The sequence below is a fragment of the Mesoplodon mirus genome (assembly GCF_964341445.2).
Source record: "Mesoplodon mirus genome assembly, chromosome: 2".
In the NCBI taxonomy this organism is placed as follows: domain Eukaryota; kingdom Metazoa; phylum Chordata; class Mammalia; order Artiodactyla; family Ziphiidae; genus Mesoplodon; species Mesoplodon mirus.
In genome coordinates this window covers 32,551,061-32,573,011 of record NC_138977.1, presented here as the reverse complement: position 1 = coordinate 32,573,011, position 21,951 = coordinate 32,551,061, and the positions used below count along the sequence as shown (strand labels likewise).

General features: G+C 37.6%; 1 protein-coding gene across 2 annotated transcripts in view; it reads left to right on the top strand.

Annotated features, from left to right (window-relative positions):
- GRIA2 (glutamate ionotropic receptor AMPA type subunit 2) overlaps nt 1-21,951 on the top strand; it is a gene marked incomplete at both ends in the record, with an annotated part of 148,541 nt that overhangs the window by 104,223 nt on the left and 22,367 nt on the right. For both annotated transcript variants that reach the window (XM_082632123.1, XM_082632124.1), the window contains 5 exons: nt 13,464-13,631; nt 13,890-13,994; nt 14,677-14,787; nt 16,308-16,514; nt 17,006-17,376. In XM_082632123.1, the coding sequence (XP_082488249.1) occupies nt 13,464-13,631; nt 13,890-13,994; nt 14,677-14,787; nt 16,308-16,514; nt 17,006-17,376 (962 nt within the window). The remainder of the gene's footprint in view (nt 1-13,463; nt 13,632-13,889; nt 13,995-14,676; nt 14,788-16,307; nt 16,515-17,005; nt 17,377-21,951) is intronic.

Below are 21,951 nucleotides of genomic sequence, written 5' to 3'. Positions count from 1 at the left end.
GATTGCAGGCTTCCCTGCATCCAGATGTGCTGCCAGTGAAGTTCTCTGATGGAGCGTGCATGTGGCATTCACCCTCAGATGGGACTGATGTTCCTTTGAACACTCTGCTAGTCATCGTGTAGCCTCCCACTGCTGCTGGCTGTGAGAAGGATGAAAGCGAAAGGAGATGATTTTTTTCTCATGGAAGTCATATCATTATTAAAGTTCACATGCTATGCCTCAAAGCGCAAGCAGATTTAGGGGATAAGAGATCTTTGGCAATGCATTCTGCTAACATTTTTGCTGAGACCTAGCACCAGAGTTCACTCTGTTGGTGACCTTTCTTTGCTCCCTTCTGGCTGTAACATTTCCCTCCAGAGCGGCTCCCTTTTGGCTTCTTCTGACAAGTTTCAGAAAGATCGTGATGGCCCTTCCTTGTGGGGCGTCGCAAAGAGCATAGGCTTAAAAGTTTAAAAACACAGCCTCGCTAATAGGTCTGTGTCTCTATTCCCTTCTTGTCCCTAGTTTCTTCAGAACTATTTTTTGTTGTTGTTCCATATATGTGTGTTAGCATACGGTATTCCGCATAGCACAGGGAGATCAGTTCGGTGCTTTGTGACCACCTAGAGGGGTGGGATAGGGAGGGTGGGAGGGAGATGCAAGAAGGAGGCGATATGGGGATATATGTATATGTATAGCTGATTGACTTTGTTATACAGCAGAAACTAACACACCATTGTAAGGCAATTATACTCCAATAAACATTAAAAACAAAACAAAACAAAACACAGCCTCTTCCATGTTCTGTGTATCCCTTGAGGTAGTATAAGGACCCTGCCCCAAGGCTGCACTGTTGTTTCCTGACTGCCCCTCCCTTGTCTCTGCATCTCCTCCCTTCCCTGATTAGTGGCTGTTTGAACCTGCCGGTTGGAACTCAGGGAAGGTCCTGGAGACCAGATTAAAGGAATTCAGGCCCTGCACACACCCTGGTCCTTATCAGCAACCCCACCCTAGAACCATTGCTACAGAACTCTTCACCAAATCTTTCCGGGTTGGGACACACAGTTTTTCAGGGCACGAGCCTGCTGTGGCTCCCTTTGCCTGGTAAAGAAATAAAGCTGTTCTTTTCTACTTCACACTCCACCCCCCAAAAAGTAAGCTCTCAGTCACTTTTTGACCCTCGGCCCAAAAATTGAACAACATTTACAAAGACTTACTTAGCACAGCTTTGGAAACAAAGGTGCCAGTAGGAGATATATCGTATATGGTCTTAGAAGCTTGATAAAAAGTACTGAAAATCTGTGTGGAGGATGTGCCTTTGGGTGGGAGTTCATCCTAACACAGAGGCATATCGCTCATGTACTAGACAGCTGGGAACTCAATATATTTTTAAAGAACGACTCTTGCCTTTGATAATCCAAAGTCTTATGCAGGATACAAACATGCCAGTAAGCAAATATAATAGAGAGTGATACATGTAAACTGTGGCAGCTCCTACACATGATTAGAACAGTACAGTAGAAGGCTTTCCAGATGTAGGACGCCTGAGCAGGGCTTTGCCCATGAGCTATGCAATGGCATGACAGGTCCAGGGAACTCGGGAGGAGTAAGTTGTGAACAGGTGTAAAGAGTGATTCCAAGACAGGACTTTGATGGTTGTTTCTCTCATGATTGTTTCACGGGCAGAAGTAAGGAAGAAAAACTAGATAGGGAACGATATACCATTTCCTAATACAAACAAGCATACATCATCTGTCCAAGTGAAAATATCTCGAGTGCGGTTATCTCTTTTTACATTCTCTTTTGGGTCATTGACTGTATCAGGTATGTTGCTAGATAATTTAAATCGTAAACTTATGCTATAGGCTAAAAGCCTGTAAAAATATAATTCATTACATCAAATCCTCTCCGTGGTTAGGCATTGGAAATTATATAATTTATATCAAGTTGTGAGACTATTAAATTAAGAATTATTTAAAACTTCTAGTCTTCCTTGAAAGTTAATGCACCTTCCACAGCTTCCTAATTAAAATCAATCTTATTCAATAAATACAAGTAAAACCTTATGTTTCAATATTTAACATATTTTAATAACCACTGAATATAAATTGCAAATGTTAAATTTCTTCATTCTTATATCCTGTACCAAAAATAACTCTAGAGATTTAAAATCTGACTCTCTTTCACTAATGTGCTAATTTGGGGCAGTATTCACTTATTCATTCATCAATTCATTATACATTTTACTGAGTTTTTACTCTGCAAGCGGTCACTATTCTAGGTGTCAGAGAAAAGACAAAGTTCCAGTCTTCAAGGGGTTGATCGTCTTCAGGCTAGAAACCAGCAATCACCTTGTATTAACTTTGGTGGAAGTTGTCTTACTGATGCGTTAATATCAACACATTCTCAACTTCTGACTTCCACCCCTGCTCCCTCTTCATCCCCTGAAAAACTATTCCTACAACAACCCTTCCCTCTCAGTTGATGGCAACCCCATCTTTTCAGCTGTTCCTTCAGCCAAGGACTTGCAACTGTCCCGGAGCCCTCTCTTACCCGGTGGCCCACATCCAGTCTGTCAGGAAACACTACTCCTCTTCTGCACCCACCCTAAATCCAGCCCCCATGACCCTGCTGCCGGGTTACTGCAATGATCTCCTAGACGAGGTTCCCTGCCTCTTTACTGACCCCTCTCTCTCCCATGCTTGTGGTCCTTTTAAAATGTAAGTTACATTATGTCCCTGCTGCTCTCTGGGCCCCCAACCCTGTGGCCATCCATACCACAGCAGTGCAAGCCAGACTCACCCCACTGGCCACGAAGCCCTGCATGTTCCACCTTCCTCTCTTGGACCCTCCCCTCACTCCCTCTGCTTCAGCTACGGTGGCCTTTCTGCCAGTTCTTTTTTTTTTTTTTAATTTTTATTTGACTATAGCTGATGTACAACGTTGTGTTAGTGTCAGGTGCACAGCAAAGTGACTCAGTTATACAGTTATATAGATCCACTCTTTTTTAAGTTCTTTTCCCATATAGGTCATTACAGAGTATTGAGGAGAGTTCCCTGTGCTCTACAGCAGGTTCTTACTAGTGATCTATTTTATATATAGTAGTGTGTATATATCAATCCCAATCTCCCAGTTTATCCCCCCCGTCACTGCCTGGTAACCATAAGTTTGTTTTCTATATCTGTGAATATATTTCTGTTTTATAAATAAGTTCATTTGTACCGTTTTTATATATTCCACATATAGGTGATATGATACGGTATTTGTCCTTCTCTTTCTGACTTACTTCACTTAGTATGATAATCTCTAGGTCCATGCATGTTGCTGCAAGTGGTATTATTTCATTCTTTTTTATGGCTGAGTAATATTCCATTGTATATATGTACCACATCTTCTTTATCCAGTCATCTGTCGGTGGGCACTTAGGTGGTTTCCATGTCTTCGCTGTTGTAAATAGAGCTGCTCTGGACATTGGGGTGCATGTATTATTCTGCCATTTTTTAAGCACGGGAGACACGTTCCCACTTCAGGGCCTTTGCACTGGCTCTGTCCTCTTCTGGACTCTTCTGCCCTTAGCATCTGCAAGGCTAAGCCTCCTGCCCTCTGTAGCTCTTTGTTCAGTTTCCATCTCCTTAACGACCCCAGAAGCAGCTTCTCTATTTAAACTTGCAATCTCCCACCCATTAGGGTGTGTTCCATCCCCCTGCCCTGCTCCAGCTTTTTCGTATTTTTCCCTTTAATAGCTCCTAGTGTACTGTATTTTTAATGAATGTATTCATTACCTTGTTAATTGTCTCCTCCATCTTGAAAGTGACATGTGGGCAGGGAAGTTTTGTTGGTGTTTGTTTGTTCACTGATTTTGTTCACTCCCAGTCTCCTAGAATAAGGCCTGGCACAGAGCAGCTATTTAGTAAAGGCTTTCTGAATGAACAGATAGAGGAAAGCAAAAGTTCTGTGGTAAAACCCTTAAGAGGCTCCTAACCCCAGTTCTAGACGTAAGAAAAGGCTTCCTTCTTTGAGGAAATCATATGGAATTTAAAACCTGAAGGAGAGGTAGGTATTAGGAGAAAGAAGGGACAGTAACTTCCCATAGAGAAAATGAGAAATTAAAGTCTGGTGTGCAAGGAAAATATAAATATTTCCATAAGGCTGGAGGCTGAACAGAGGTGTTTGGGAGGAATTCTGAGAAATAATACTTATAAATATGCAGGCTCCAGATCTTGAGTGCCTTTTTTACCTACTAAGGAATGTTTAGTCTCATTCTGAGAGCAGCAAGGACCCCCTAGAGGAGAGCCATCACCACGGTTTTGAAACAGGAAGATTATGGGCTGCCCTGGCGACAAGAGAACTTGGTGGCAGGAAAGCTTTTAGGGCGATGCAGGAACAATGCAGACAACGGCTGTCAGTTGTCTGAATGGTGGTTGTGGTCTGAGGAGGGAGGGAATAAATTGATTTGTTGCCAGTTCTCTCCATTTCTTTAGAAATAATAATCACAAAAAATCACAACCGTGCATTTATAATAATATAAATTCAGCTGAGAGGTATTTGTGGATGGAAAACAAGACTCAGAAAAGCAGTCTCCTTCCTTCCTTCTGTCTTCTTGGTCCCTCGTCTCATGCCAGGATTTGCACGGAAGGCACAGAACAGAGGTTTGCTGAAATGAAGAGGAATAAAGCGAAAACTAGGGCAACACTTTGAAAATATCGTCACAGAGAAAGAAGAAAATAAGTAATTATCATTGCTATAGGATGGGGTTCAAATTCCTGCCCTTAGCATCTGTTGTGTTTTTTTACTCAGCCGAGGCAGAAAAGTCCTGTTATTTTACAGGATGAAACAGAAAATTCTGTAGTAATCAGACCTGAACCATCGTGGTGCCTGGGTTTAAATGGGACAATTAAAGGGAGAATTTTACCTTCCTCAAAAAGATGTTGACAAAGAGGCAGATGATAGAGGTGATTTGCCCGTATCTCCAACCAAATTTACACATATTTCTATTTTGAGATGGATTTTCAGGGTTTTTGGGGTCTCAACAACCTGTAAGATGTAACCATCCATTCTACCTTGTCAAGTGGACAGTTTGAACCTAGTTTGACTTGTGTCTGCTGGGCCTACCAGTGTCAAGGAATTCAACCCTAATACAGGACTGACATTGTGTGCCACTTAAATAATAGCTTTCCTGCAAGAATCCCATTTTACTCAGGAAAAGACTTAAAGCAGCAATTCGAACTTTCTTAATTGCTATCCTAAGAGACTTATTAGACCTGTCTGGAAATAACATAATCTTTTTGAGTTCGGTAATTAGTGCTGTGCATTAAATAGTGCCCTGGTGGCTTCACAGAATTAATTCTGCTTCTCGAATGTTTTAACTGACCAAACCCACTGCTGGCACACTGTAGTCCCCTACAATGAACATTAAAATATTTTGACATGCAACAAAAAAGAGGCTTGACAAGTTTAGTCTGTTATGTTTTGTGGTTTAAAAAGTGTGTTTATGGGCTTCCCTGGTGGCGCAGTGATTGAGAGTCCGCCTGCTGATGCAGGGGACAAGGGTTCGTGCCCCGGTCCGGGAAGATCCCACATGCTGCAGAGCAGCTGGGCCCGTGAGCCATGGCCGCTGAGCCTGCGAGTCCGGAGCCTGTGCTCTGCAACGGGAGAGGCCACAACAGTGAGAGGCCCACGTACGGCAAAAAAAAAAAAAAAAAAAAAGTGTTTATGACTGAAATAAACCCATAAATTGAAAATTTGATATTGATAACATTACATATTTCATAAAAATTACTTGAAAAATAATTTATTAAGCCATTGCAATACATCTTACACCATGAAAAATAAAAATACATTACTACTGCTTGAATTATAATGCAGGATATCTGGGTTCATCTCAGGTCCACATTTTTTTGTCTGCAAAGGGAATAAATGTCCACGATCTCTGAGAATTCTCCCAAATCTCTAATACCATGATCATGTGATGTGCAAATTTAGGCATGCAAAAGCATATGCTAACATTTCTAATTTTTGCCAAATTTATGACCCTCAAGAGGCTCCTCTGTCTCTTAAAGATTGTAGTGACTCTCAGCAGGTCACCTCTGCTGAAATCAAACCTTAAATTACCCTGAAAAATATTGGTTTTGTTGTTCATAGACTACAAACAATAAGGAACTTTCACCTGTTAGAAGGTGCCTAAGAAGTGGGCAGCATCAGGGGGGAGGAACGTATGCAACCACCAAAGTAAAATATCTGCCTCTAAGAAAAGCCTTTTCTTTTCTTAGGGTGGATCAAAAGGGTGGATCAAAACCAAGCACTGTGTTGATTCGAGTATCTTTTATCTATCTTGATGAATCTGATTCGTTTTAGTTGAAAATTTGAATCCCTAAGTGAATCTAGAGTTTCAGAATGTAAAAGTCTTGGTCCTTAAGCAAGATTTTCGTCAGGGTCAATAGCCAATCTGGCTAATTTAGGCAAAGATATGCTGTTTTTAATATATTCTTTTTACATTCAAGAGTCTTTCTCCCCAATGTATTAAACATTATTTTTATTATTCATAGAGAATGATAAAAAAGGATGTTAATGGTGGTGTCCTGCCAGTGGAGCTGTCTTTTCCCCCTTGGAAATGTGATACAGCTTGTGTGCTTACTAAAGATGTTGAGTTTTTATTAGCTTTCTAATTAAGACTTTATTTTTGTAGAGCAGGTTTAGGTTCACAGCAAAACGGGGCACAAAGTACAGACATTTCCCGTATATCCTCTTCTCCTACACTTGCATAGCCTCCTCCAATATCAACTCCACTCACAGAGTGATACATGTGTTAGAATTGATGAGTCTTCATCGACACGTCATAATTACCCATGGTCTACAGTTTACATTACTGTTCACTCTTGTTGTTGTACATTCTACGTGTTCGAGCAAATGGACAATAACGTGCTTTCGTTATTATAGTTTCAGACAGAGCATCTCCACTGTTCTAAAGGTGGCTCCACCTATTCATCTTTCCCTCCCCCCAGCCCCTGGCAGCCACTGTCTCTGTAGTTTTTACTGTCTCCATAGTTTTGCCTTTTCCAGAAGGTCATATAGTTGGAATTATATAGTCTGTAGCCTTTTCTGATGGGCTTCTTTCACTTAGTCATATGCATTTAAAGTCCCTCCTTGTCTTTGCGTAGCTTGGTAGCTTGCTCCTTTGTAGTGCTGATCTTATTCCATTGACTGCATGTACCCCAAATTATTTATCCACTCATTTATTGAAGAATATCTTGGTTGCTTCCAAGTTTTGGCAATTGTGAATGAAGCTGCTATGAACCCCCATGTGGTGGTTTTTGAGTGGACATATGCTTTCAGCTCCTTTGGGTAAATGCCAAGGAGTGTGATTGCTGATCACAAGGTAAGAGTCTGTTTAGTTTTGTAAGAAACAACCTGTCTCCCAAAGTAGCCATATACCATTTTGTGTTTCCACCGACAATGAGTGAGAGTTCCTGTTCCTCCAGTGATGTTTAGTCTTACTGAAGATTTTGCAGTTTTACGCAGTGAAGCTACAAAGGTCACATGTTCAAAAGGCTTAGAGGAAATTAACGATGACCTTATCACAGACAGGTCTTTTCCAGAGGTTAGACTTCAGTTGAATTTGAAATGAAGAGAAGTGAATAATTTTAAGTTTATAATGTATTTCATAATAATGTTTTTTTCTTTTCTATGGCTTTAGTTGATTATAGGCCATTGCCAAGAAGTTTAAAAAAAAAAGACTTTCTAAAATTTTCTTATAAGATTAGTTATTTTTCCTAGAGCTCATCATTTTTGACTGTGTTGATAATTTTGTAATGGAGAAACTGAGAATTGTTATGTTGTGTAAGATTCTCTAGGGAGATATCATTCTGTTGATAATAATTTTAACTAAATAATTGATGCTATTTTTTAAATGATTATGTAAAATTTATCAGTGTATAAAACTTACAGCCCAAAGTATGTTACACAAATGCTATTTTTATGGAAAGTAATTGATGTTAAGGAAAAATTTTAAATGGTAATTCATTTGGGCAATGCTGACCAAACAAAGTTAAACAGGAATTGTTACTGCAGTATTTCTCAGGGCCTTTAATATGCCAACATGAGAACCATCTTCTAAACTTATTGGATCCGAGACTCTTGTAGATCAGGATGGCAGTTTTCAAAACGTTGTAAAAACAAGCTAGTTTTGAACGAGTTAGATCATAATAAAAGGAAAAAAGAAGGCAAACTTGCTGGTTAATAACTTGCATTTTTAGCATATTTTTCAACTCATCCGGCTTCTCCTTTCCTGTAACTTTATTCATTTGATGTGGAATTTGCCAAATAAGGGGACCAACAGTTCCAGTGTGCCTGGGACTCCAGACTTTCTGATCCAAAACTTGGACAGGCCCAGGCAAACCAGAAAGGTCAGTCACCCTCATTACTTCAAATTCCTCCACCTTTGTCACATATTTTTGTGACCCTGAGAAAAATATAACTTGTAACTTGCAATCTTCATCTATAAAATTGGAATAAAAATATTTGTTGCATAGAGGTTTTTGTTTCTTTCTTTCTTTCTTTTTTTTAAAGGACTTACTAGGAAATTATCCAACTCAGGTTTGGCTTGTAGAGAACTAGGTCAACATGAATTCTTCCTTTCTCCCTCACCTTCCTTTCCAACACTACAATGATGTAGAGCAGACATTGTTCTCCTTATTTCATTGATAAGAAACTTCAGACACTGATGCTTTAGTTAACTTGCTCAAGGCAACAGAGCTGTAAATGGTAAAATCAGGACTTGAGGCAGCCCTGATAGAAATCAGAAGGTGCTGTATTCCATGCTTTCTAAACTATACACAGTTCAATTTCAAGTATCAATGAATATTTGGAAAGTGGCCATTCATAGGAAATTTTGTAACACTTTCATAATGCTAAAGCCTAGTACTTCCTTTTTGAATGGTATATTTATTTTTTCTATCTTCACACTGTGCAGGTAACATGTTTCAGAATAGGTGCTATCATTATGAAGATCCATAAAATTTTATATTATAGCCTATTCATCCTCTTTGAATATTCATTAAATTTGAAATGTATATAGAACTCCTTTTCATCTCCTCTTTTTCTTTTTTTTTTTTTTTGGCTGTAAGACTACCCTTTCAGGTATCAGTGATTATAATAATGCATTATTGAATAATATCTGATGACTATTGGGCATAACAAAAATGTTTAAAATGCATATTTTATTTTTGAATAAAATGCATATTGTATTTTATTTTTGAAAAATAAGTTTCAATAAAGATACATTTGAAATGGAATAAAAAGCACATTTGGAAAATGGACCATAAAAACGTTTTCCCAGATTTCTTCTTCAAGTGTGGATAGGAGTGATTGTGATATAGCAACACAGAACATAATGGTCCCCACTGAGATATAAATTTCCAACTCAGCTGAGGGATTTCACAGAACACAAACATCAGGGCAGAGATGATGCATTTGTTTTCGAAGAAGGAGATCTTACATCGCCATCACGTTCCCTTCAAATGAATTTACATCTAGTTTAGTGAATGGTAGAATAAAACTGAAATATTTACCTGTCCAATCAAAAATGTGATATATTTGTTGAGAAAAATAAATGAGCCACATATGCAGAACATAAACAAGAAGGAGGTACGGATACAGAAGCTGTTGATTTTCTCTCAGCCCCGAATTGTGTCTATGATTGTGACTTTTAATTCACAGTGATAATAGGCTTGAGACTTGATTAGATTTGAACATTTGAAAAAGGTTAGAAGGATTTTTCTTCTTAGTGAGCTCATGCCCTGAGTCATAATGATAACACACTGCGTGGACTTAAATACTTTTAGTTCATTCAGCCTCATCTTATTTTTTAATGTAGTTCACCAACATTTATAGACCTCTGAAATATTTAGCAGATGGCTTTATAGATTTCTCATAGTAATGTGAGCAGGGTAACTGAAGGAAGAGTCTGCCTTTTAACTATGATCATTACTCTCAAATACAAACTGCAGTACAGGTTTCTGTTTCAGTGACCTAAACTTCATTATAAGAATTAAATTAGCAGTGGATGGATTGCTGTATAAGAAAACAAACTAATTGTTTTTTATTCCTCTAGGAGAATAGAGGCAGTTATATAAGTGAGGCAGGAAAAAGCTGATGTGATATCTCTATTTCTCCAAGAAGTCTTTTCCTAAGTAGATATGACTTAAAACAATGCTTTTGATATAATACAGTTTTTTAAAAAAGGTACATGGTTATTGTAGAATACTTGGAAAAGAAATATCATGTATGTTTCCTCCCTGTTATTCTAACCATTTTGTTTATTTTTCTTTCCTTTTTTTGTTGAAGGGATATAAGCATTGTTTATTACTCTCACTTTTTGGTGAAAAAACTTTAGTTGTAATACTGTTTTTCACTTATTTTATAACTAACAGTATTTGTATTGTAACAAATTGTTATTAGTAGAACTTTTTAATGGCTACATAATACTTCCACAAGGCAGAAAGCATAGTGTATTATTTTTTAAAGAATTTTTTTTGATGTGGACCATTTTTAAAGTCTTTACTGAACTTGTTACAATATCGCTTTTGTTTAATGGTTTGGTTTTTTGGCTGTGAATCATGTGGAATATTAGCTCCTCGACCAGGGATTGAACCCACACCTCCTGCACTGGAAGGAGAAGTCTCAACCACTCGACTGCCAGGGAAGTCCCAGAAAGCATGGTTTTTAAACGTTCCTTTACTCTCGGAAATCTAGGTTCCTTCTAATTTTTGCATATTACAAATGATACTGAAATGAATATCTTGTGTGAAAATTCTCTGTATTTGAGAATATTTTCTCAGGATAAGTTCCTAGTAATTGAAAATTACATTTTCAATCAAAGAATATAAGTTGCCTAAATGGATATGCAACAGTATATTTTGCTAATATCTTGCATGTACAGTTTGAAGGAAGAGGTTGCAGATTTTGGAAAATATAGTGATGGGTTTTATTTAGATCCATCTAGTAGAGGTGTTTCCAGGAAACTTAACTGCAGCCATCCAGGAGATAATCTAGATTTGTCAAGAAGGACTCACGAATAGGCCTGCAGTGACATTGCTTAAGAAAATTTAGCAGTAAATGTGAATATCTTATCACAGTTAACATCATCAATCACCGTTCTGTGGGCTCGAAATCATTTTCTTTTTCTTCTTTCTTCTTACCAAATTTCCCATCAAATTTGATTCATTCATGGGATAAAATGAAACTGATTCCACTAAACTATTTCATGCAAAGATTAAGTGATAACTTCACATTACCATTTTTAGCATTAAAAACTCAGAACAATTTCTGGATGTGAGGAGAGGATAATTCATACCACATAAATTACTTTCTCATTTGCTTTATTGTACCATTTCTCATATTAAAAATAAACAACACAGACATCTCTCCACCACTGGACCGATTTATAACACTCTAATGATATATTGCAATTATCTGTTTATGTATCTTTTCACTGAACTGGGAGGAAATGTGAGTCCCATAAAGATAGAATCAGTATCAAGATTCTGGCCTTCCTTCCTTCCTTCCTTCCTTCCTTCCTTCCTTCCTCTTTTGTTCCTTCCTATTAATTCTCTTCAGTGTGCCCAACTGTGCCCTGGGCTCTGAGAATTCAGTGGTGACATAAGTTTTCTGTTTCCCTAGAGTAACTTTTCTGGTGGGGAGGAGAGATGAAGTAGACAAAGAATGCGTGAAGAAGATACTCAGATGCTGGTAGAGACTATGAAGGGAATAAACAAGGTCCCATGAAGGAGAGTGACTGGGTGGGCTGGGCAGAAAGGACACTGATGAGGAAGTCATGTTCGAGTGTATGGATGCAATTTAAAGCCATGGACTGAATGAGATCACTTAGAGAGAGTAAGGAGGGTGATGTGAAATGGAAAATTTAGAAATTCTGTCTTAACAAATGTTCTTGTGAAGGAAACAGAAAAAGATGGTGGAAATTGGAAGGAGATATGGACCTAAAAAGCAGTTATTATATCTATCGATATCTATCTATCTAATCTATTATCTGTCTATCATCATCATCCACCTATCTATCAAATCTACCTACCTAACCTATTGTTTTCTTCTTTTACTTGTGGTAGGAGATACTGGAGCAGTAGAATTGCTAATAGAGATGATCCAATAGAGAAAAAAGGCTGATGCGGGATATTGAGAGTATAAGTGCAGAAAAAATGTCCTCGGGGCATGAGGGGCAGGGTCAGTGTGAGGCTGGAGTGGCTGTCCTGAAGAAGGGGAGTGGCCGTCTCGAGTGATGCCAGCTCAGGAGGGAGACAGAGGGAAGGTGGAGCTTGGTAGTTTTTGGTGGAAAGGTCAGCTGGTTCTGTCTGTTGGCTTCTATATTCTTGGTGACCGGGAAGGCAGGGGAGTCAGCAGGAGAGAAAGAGAAGTGTATAGATGTGTATAGAGAAGATAAAAAGAAGGTATAGAATAGTCACTTTTGAAAGTGGAAGAACCAAGTTACTGAAGAAAGAGGAGGATTATTTGGAAATGTCAAGGTCCTGTATTGGATTTGTGGTCAAAAATTTTAGAGTGTCACAAAATCAGTATGATATGGCATTTTCCCCCCAGCTTCACTGTACTTTTGTTACCTAAAGACTGAAAAACACTGAATAACAGAAATTTCCTCAGCAGTAATTAAAGCTTTTATGTTACAATGTGATTTATCATTATTGACAGCAGCATCAAACGTAGATAAATGGCAGTATATACACATGCCATAATAATACCTATCCAGCCCCTGACCATGCTTAGTACACATGTACTGATAGTAGTTTTTTTCTGCTTGACCCCAGGCTCCTAAAATAATCCTGCTGCCCCACTGGGATCTGAATACCATAAGCTTGTAACCAGTATTATCATAGATTATTGAAGCCTCAGGGGACCTAGAAATCATGAAGTTTGGTTGTTCTTCTAATTGAGTATCATAATCACCTAGGAGAGTTTAAAAACAAACACTCAAAAGATCACTGCAGACCTATATGAACATCACTAGGGTGGAGTTAGAGATTAAGGATCCCCAAAATGATCAGTATTCTTTCCATATTGCCAGGTGAATCTCTCATTAGACAGTGGAGAAATATTGATTTGTTAATTTCATAATTTCCTATATCACCATGTCAGGCCATAACGTGATGCTCTAATGAGAAACTAGTTAGATAAACAAAAACAAAAGTGAAAACATCAACACAATTATTATGAAAAGTCTCACCTGAAATAGATGAGAAGTTAATATAATTGAAAATGTTTAGAATCAAAGGGACAGACCATAGTTCCAATATTCCATACTACTCCTCTTACATTCTTAGGTTTCTAGAGATAGAAATTGTGCCTAAATTCTTGGACCCTGATATGGTATGTATGGTGGGCAACTGGAATCTTGATTGCCAGTGTACAGTGAGCCTCTGAATTTTCTCCCATTCTTATGAAATGTGTGTGGTACTTTTCAGTATACTTCTGCTCTGACCTATGATGCCGTTCAAGTGATGACCGAAGCTTTTCGAAACCTACGGAAGCAGAGAATTGAAATCTCCCGAAGGGGGAATGCAGGAGACTGTCTGGCAAACCCAGCTGTGCCCTGGGGACAAGGGGTAGAAATAGAAAGGGCCCTCAAACAGGTCAGTCACTGAAAATGATTGTAATGTGACTTAACGTTGGCCACTATTTTTTCCTGCTGAATTAGTCATTTTTGTTTTATCCCTTCTGTTTTATAAAGAGGGAATATTATTTCCTAACTACACAAAGGTAGGTTGAAGAGCAGAAACCTAATAAGTGTCATTTTCTTGACTTGCATCCCGGGAGAGTCATCTAGCCAACCACTCTGTATCTGGTGGAAGTGAATTTATAATTGTGCTCCTTTCCCATTTCCTCATTAGGTGCAGGTTGAAGGTCTCTCAGGAAATATCAAGTTTGACCAGAATGGAAAAAGAATAAATTATACAATTAACATCATGGAGCTCAAAACGAATGGGCCACGGAAGGTAAATCATTAGTGAATTGAAGGCATTCTCTCTGTGTGAGGAGGTGAGTTAGTGAACCCATCACCTCATCTTCCAGAATCCTGGAGACATATTCACATAGCTGGATTCAATAACTTCCAGAAACACAGATTTTAAAATATATTTGCTAAATAAACTCTATTTATTTCTGGTAAGTAACCCTGAAATGTAATTTTAAGATATAATAAATAAAACTATAATACTTTTTTTTTTTTTTTAGACAGAGGTAGAAAAAGAGTTTAATGAGAAGAAAAAGAACTGTTGCTGAAAGATTATGGTTTGGGAGACCAAACATAGCTGGTGCAATTGTGAATGTAACTGTTCAAGTCAACATTTTTTTTTCCTTCTGTTATGGCTGAAATGCCATTGTTTGGATTTTATTTATGTTTCTATATGATCACTCCCATGCAAATTACCCTTAGAGACTATGAAAAGTGAACACGAAGAGACAAGCCGTTTCTAAGAATTGTTTCTGTTTGTTTATTTTTATAGTCTCTTTCTATTGCTATTAGATTCACATGCATAAAAGGTACATCTCTGTTTAGAACAAGCCTAGTTAGTGTAGGTGTAATTTCAGATTCAAACATGGGTTTGAAAATAACTCAATGCTTTGCCAGTAGGAAAGTCATATGTCCAGGTGCCCGCCTTCTGTACCCTTTTGCAGATCGGATACTGGAGCGAAGTCGACAAAATGGTTGTTACTCTCACCGAACTCCCTTCTGGAAATGATACTTCTGGGCTTGAGAATAAGACTGTGGTCGTCACTACAATTTTGGTAATTCGCTACATATGCCTCTGTTTTACATTATTTTTCTTAAGAAAAATATCTGTCAACTAGAATCGCTGCTTATATTTAGGAGAATAACTGATACGGTGATGCTTTTGAATGTTTTAGTCATTCGCTGCATGCTTATTCTGTCAGAAGGACTCACAAACAAGAGCTACAGCACTCAGAATACATCTTATCCTCTTCAGGACTGAACTTCGGCTTCACAGATAATTGGTAACCTGGTGCTCACACGGGTGAACACCTAGGGCAAGCCTGGAAGAGCCTTCCTTATATTCCTCCCATGTTTTATCTTTCCACTCCCACATGATTCTGGGTCCATTCTGTCCTTACATTTGTTACATGGTTTAATAATGTTGTCAACTTCTCTATATTCATGTGGAAAGGTGAACTCCTGAAAGACAAGGGTGATCTCCCTTCTTTTTAACTCTGAGTCTCAACACAGTAGTTGGCACATAGCTAGTGCTGAGTGAATGTATATTGGCTGGATGAGACAAAATTGAACTGGATCTTGAATGTCGAGGCTTTGGATAGATGGATGGCAGATGTCGATTATGACAAGAAGCTGTTGGGGAAATGAAATGGAGGAAATACGTGATTTTGTAGCAAAACAGTCTGATTTTGTTTTACTAAGTTGTGATGTAGTGAATTTGTGAGATTCATTATGGTAACAATATTGAGAAGAAAACAGAGGTTAATAAGGGATTTGGATAAGAACACTGGTTAACACTTGGAAAAGTCCTAATAAATGTAAGCTAGACCTTTGAGGATTTTTGCCTGAATCATGCCACTGAGAGGAGGTGTCACACTGAACCCCAAATATCCTCAGTGCCACTTTCCAGAGGAGAAAATTTGGGGGCTGGTGTTGAGTCATGTTTTCATGCTTCCTTTTTATGGTGTTCACAGTGGGGGGGGGGTGCTACTCCCTAGCTATCCATGTAGCATAATTCTAGGAGATTCTATCTCAAAGAGGAAGTGAGCTTCAAGTCTGAGAGGGTAGATTCCATACATCACTATGGCAACGACTCTTTGAGTCTGGGCATCACTGGTCATGGACCTGATTTTCACAAGAACCTTATCCTTGAACTCGTAGTGACACAGGGTTTTGGGTGAATGCTGGTTCTTTGGAGTCAGGGTAGCCCTAACTTAGAATAAGAGAGTGGTGGATCCAGAGTTGACTAAAACAGATGTTAAACCACATTATTCCTCTCTAAATACTAGGATTACAAACACTACAAGGGGACATACTAACAGTTTGTGCTTTTGAGTCTCTTGTTTACTTTGGTATGGCCAGGTGCCAGCCATGTGCATGAAATATAATGAAAAATAGATTAGGACCTTTGATCAGAAGCATCATGCTTAATTTTTTCCCAGTCGTATTTTCCACTATGTGTATTCTACAACATCTCTGGCTTACAGGTAATAATTAAACCAGTAGATTTTAGTGGATGAGAGTAGATCAGTAACACAGTTGTTTTGATCAACTAGAGCACTTTCTTTCCATATAGGAATCTCCATATGTTATGATGAAGAAAAATCATGAAATGCTTGAAGGCAATGAGCGCTACGAGGGCTACTGTGTTGACTTGGCTGCAGAAATAGCCAAGCATTGTGGGTTCAAGTACAAGTTGACCATTGTTGGGGATGGCAAGTATGGGGCCAGGGATGCAGACACGAAAATTTGGAATGGGATGGTTGGAGAACTTGTATATGGGGTAAGTACTGTGCTTCTCAAAGATAAAGTCATTACATTTGAACTCTTGTTGAGAGAATGCTTGCCTTCCATGAAAAGTACCAATGTCTGAGATTGTGGGTTTCCCACATTACTCTAAGAATGCTGTCTTATTTCCTTGTGCACATTTGAAGATGAAGGATGAAGTCAGAAGCAAATATGCAGATGGAGACAGGCATTTCACCTGTCTTGAAGCCTATGGGCCATATGCATTGTTCAGAGATTGCCAAGGCATAGAGGCAGATGTAGTTATCATAATCAAGCCAGAAGGGTGTACTCTGTATTTATAAGCAGGAGTGATATTTGGGGAACAAATTGCTTTTCTTCTGTTAAGTATTTACTGGGATTCCACCAGGGAAATAATTATTCCCATTTTCCTGATTTCCTTTCCTTCCGTTTGATCAAATAATGTAACCACAATTCCTCTCTGACCGTGACTCCTGGTTCTATTACTTTCCTTTGTTTCCCTTACAGAAAGCTGATATTGCAATTGCTCCATTAACCATCACCCTTGTGAGAGAGGAGGTGATCGATTTCTCAAAGCCCTTTATGAGCCTCGGGATATCAATCATGATCAAGAAGCCTCAGAAGTCCAAACCAGGAGTGTTTTCATTTCTTGATCCTTTAGCCTATGAGATCTGGATGTGCATTGTTTTTGCCTACATAGGGGTCAGTGTAGTTTTATTCCTGGTCAGCAGATTTAGCCCCTACGAGTGGCACACTGAGGAGTTTGAAGATGGAAGAGAAACACAAAGTAGTGAATCAACTAATGAATTTGGGATTTTTAATAGTCTCTGGTTTTCCTTGGGTGCCTTTATGCAGCAAGGATGCGATATTTCGCCAAGGTTGGTTACTCACCTGCTTCAACTTTGTGCATTTTAAGTCTCGAGTGGACATTCATGGTGTTTATGAATTCACTGTAAAGAAGTTAGCAGCTGCCGACTACCTGTCCAAGCAGTGTAAGACTTGTAAGGACAGACTCTTACCATCGGCGTAAGCCTGTGAAATATTTGAGCAATATTCTTTGAATGTTGATCCTGTATTTCCCTGGTGAGATTATACACACCATGGAGAGGCTATAAAATGCATAAGGTTCCTATGATTCCATGCCTTCTTGGAGGGGTACCGTGTTTTTGCTGCATATTCTCATTTTACAGTCATCTGTGTGTTGATCCACAGACCTGTATATGGGAAAATGGGCAACATTACTTACTAACTACAAAAGCGACAAAACTTCATTTGCACACATCTCATCTCTCTCTCTTTTTTCTTTCCCACCATTATTAGCTCATGGAAATGACATGAGAGAGATATTTATAAAATTTGTCGGTTTTTTTTAAAAAGGTTAGGTTGTTGGGTTAAAAAGAATGTATGATAATATATTTTCTAAGTATCTAGAAATATATAGGTGGGTAATAATAATGGCTGATTGTTACAAACGCTTGTGCCATATTGAATTGTAATACACACACAGGATGGAATAAATTCCTACATCCCTATTCTCATTATGATATTTTAATTCCTGCCCTAGAATGCCTAAATATAATGAATATATCACAAAACACACATTGCCTTTATTCATGTCACATACATGATTAAGAATGATAGCCATGTCTGGTTCTTCAGAGGAGTAAATCATACTTTTCCTAATGTGATTGCTTTCACATTTAAAGCCTATACGATTATCAATCTACCAGCACATTTTAATTTGGGCTCAATTACCCTCCTTTGATTCTATGGGTATCTTAATAACTAACAGAGGCAACAGCTTCTTAAATACTATTTCATTATTGTTAGTTTTTGAGCACTTTGGGGATAAGAAGTGATTAATTTCAAACAACTATATGTGGAGCTCAAAATTTTGTATCTTCCGTGATCTATTTTGTATACTCCACCCATCAAGATAAAGGGAATATATCATGTATGCAGAAATTATCAATTACTTACTTCTCAGATAGCAGGGCACATTCTTATGAATTTTATGGATCTGAACAATCTTAATTCCATCAAGTTCCCTGTGGCTTCTCTATGGAACTGCACTAAATTAGAACTATATCAATGGTACTTGCATTGTATATATAGAGATATATAATTTTAATGTATAGCATATAATAATTATTATTACATACTATATATATATATAAAATAATGACCTCTGACAAAACATATAAGATTCAGAGTTTCATCTCTATAGTTGATCTGATTGAACTTAAAGACATAAAGAGAAGTTTCTAATGATGAAGGAGGAAAATACTAACCAGATTGGAATCTCAGAGAACATTGTGGCTCATAAATAACAATGAAGTGATTCATCTTTGGTAAGAAGGCTCCTGAAGTATGATGTAACCAGAGTCCTGAGATATCAGGCAGTTATCCTAAGGTTCCACAAACTATGCTCTGCCTTTTGAATAATCAGGAGAAGCATGTGAAGGTTCATTAGGACACAGGACATATTGACCTGGGTTCCCATCGATGGACCCAGGTTTGTTTGCCCCGCTCCTCATTCATCAGGGCTCTAAAGGTAATTGTTTTGGCATCCAGTGCTTGTCTAGGATCAGAAAACATATTGACACATAGGAGCTGGGGCATAAGGGACATTTAATCTGTGTTTTTCCAGAGTCCACCATGACATAGTGACATTCTAATTTTCAACAAGCCTGCTTCCTAAAATATTATCTTTTTTCTTCACTTATGATTTCATTCATGAGTCATGACTCACTAAACTTTCACATGTAATCATTTTTAATTCCTGGTAAGATATATCCATTTTAGATAGCATATTTTTCCTTGTTTTCATTTTTTTGGCCACAGAATATATATGAATAGATATATATGTATATATATAAGCAAAATCCACTTTATTAAAATTTTCAAGCATATGTATCTTTCACTTTATGGTATATGTGCATTTACCAATTGAACTTACTACCTAATATTGGCAAATTCAAGGATTTTTTTTAAATGAACCAAACTATCATTTTTTAGAATGCAATGATGGTAACTCTAGATTAGGAAAGAATAGAGCAGCTTAGTACCTAAAAAAACTTAATAATAATGTATGAAATCCACAGATCACTTTAGAGATGCTCTTTATATATTTTAAATGATATTTATCAACTTTTTCCAAGTAAAATATGATATGGAACTCTAGCATTTATATGAGTAGAACACATTTAAATTTTAATATAGAATGGTTTATTGAAGTGAATTGGTCATTGCCTGAAATTAAGTTTAGAATATGTTAACTATAGTTTTGTGACGACTAGGACCACAGAATTATGAGAGCAAACTGTTGTAAAGTTGACTCTTATTCTCCGGTTTTCTTCCCCCCCCCCCCAATATCCTTAAAGGATTCAATGATTTAAAAATTGCATTCTTAAAATAATTATTTAATAGAGATTAAAAAGAAATGGCAGAATATGTGCATTTATTTGCTCCGTTAGTGCAGATACTGAGAGATGAAAGTTTTATTTTTAATTAGAAAAACATTTTTGGGGCTTCCCTGGTGGCACAGTGGTTGAGAGTCCGCCCGCCGATGCAGGGGACATGAGTTCGTGCCCCGGTCCGGGAGGATCCCACATGCCATGGAGCAGCTGGGCCTGTGAGCCATGGCCGCTGAGCCTGCACGTCCGGAGCCTGTGCCCCGCAACGGGAGAGGCCACAGTGGTGAGAGGCCCGCGTACCGCAAAAAAAAAAAAGAAAAACATTTTTGTCTGTCACCATGAAACATAATATTGAATTTGCTCCTCTGAATAAAATTTCTCAGGAACTCATTCAGAATCATAATTGATCCTTTGAAAACACTTACAAATAAATAATAAATTGCTCGAGAATTTTCTGTTTTGAATGATGCGCAAGTTGAATAAATTTGGGGGGTTATCTCACACACTCTAAATAAACAGGCATATTTAATTAAATTTACAACTAGAAAAGAATGACTTATAAAAATGATTCTCAAATATATTACAAATAAACCTGAAATATATAGTATCAAAAGCAACTACCATGCAATCAGTTTTGTTTTAAGGACTGTGAGTAGTCAGATACTGAATCTACCCTCTTCAGTATAGGGTACATGTCATATAATTATACCTTCCATTGTGATGGAATAAATAGTGAACATTTTGAGAGTGGCTGTGTCTACATAGGGTTTTTCCAAAATCAAAATGTATTTAATATCCTTTTCAGAATATAAGTGAGACTTGTTTAACTTTTTTCCATTCTATCGTATTTGTTTCATTCTTTGCAACTCTTAGAGACTGATAAAGGCTCTTCATTATATTATTTTTTTTCATTGCTTGCATGCTCTCTCTCTTTTTCTCTTTTATTTTAGCTGCAGATGTTTTTGTCTAAAAAATCTTTACTTTTAGCTTCACCCCTTTTCTTGACTGCTTGAGTAGTTTATTCTACAAATACGACCTAATAATTTGATGTAGTATCTATGTTTCATCAAAAATATTTCTTGTTATTAATTGTCAGGAGGTTTAGTTTAGGTCATAAATTTGCACATTTTCATGATTTAAATTTTTAGAAGTGTTACCTCTTCACTGTAGAAGGTTTAACTTTTAGGCATAACAGAGTTATTAACAAAAAAGAAAAAGTTATTATATTGGTGTGTTAATACTACTCAAATACCATTATATGTAGAACCCCACGAAATCTTACCAAATAATACCCTATATATCTCTTTCTGTATCTACATGTCTACATTTATCTACCTAGGGTTTATCTACCAGTAAATTACTAGGAATCAATTAAGCTTTTGAAAAGTATTTTAAGTAAGAATTTATGGTCACAGAAATAGTTATTATATTTCAGACTAGGAATTTATATCTTGGCAAACTTTTACATGTCTAATTTGTTCTCCTTGAGTTTTCTTTTTTTTCTTAAGCAGGAGGCACAAAGGAGCAGGGTCATAGCTGTCCATGCCCTGAAGCATCAGATTTTTATTCATTAAGAATAATATTTTGTGTCATACTTTGTCTGTAGTATCACTATCTTCCATTTTTATCTTGTACTGTATCTAAAACCTACGTTTCTGCACACACAAAAACAATACCTAATGAAATTTTGGACCTTTTTTGAGGGTTTTGGAACTTCATTGGCTGGATTAAAAGGAGGGTTTCTTCGGTGTTTAAAGCCACATCTGTGGTACATACTCTTTTATTTTTGATATTTGATTTTGTTTGTCAAAATTGTTCTGAGTTTTGCTGTTGATCTTAGATTCTATTGTTCGTTTACTTATGTCCTGAGTGGATAAAGTAGTATGAGCACTGGATATATTATTTGCACATTTCTTGAAATTGATTGTTAGGATATTTCATACCCTAAACTATTTGGCCATGATGACTATGAAAGAATCTCAGGAATCTGAAGTTCTGCCTCTGGCTGCCTCATCAAATCTAGCAAATCTGTACTCC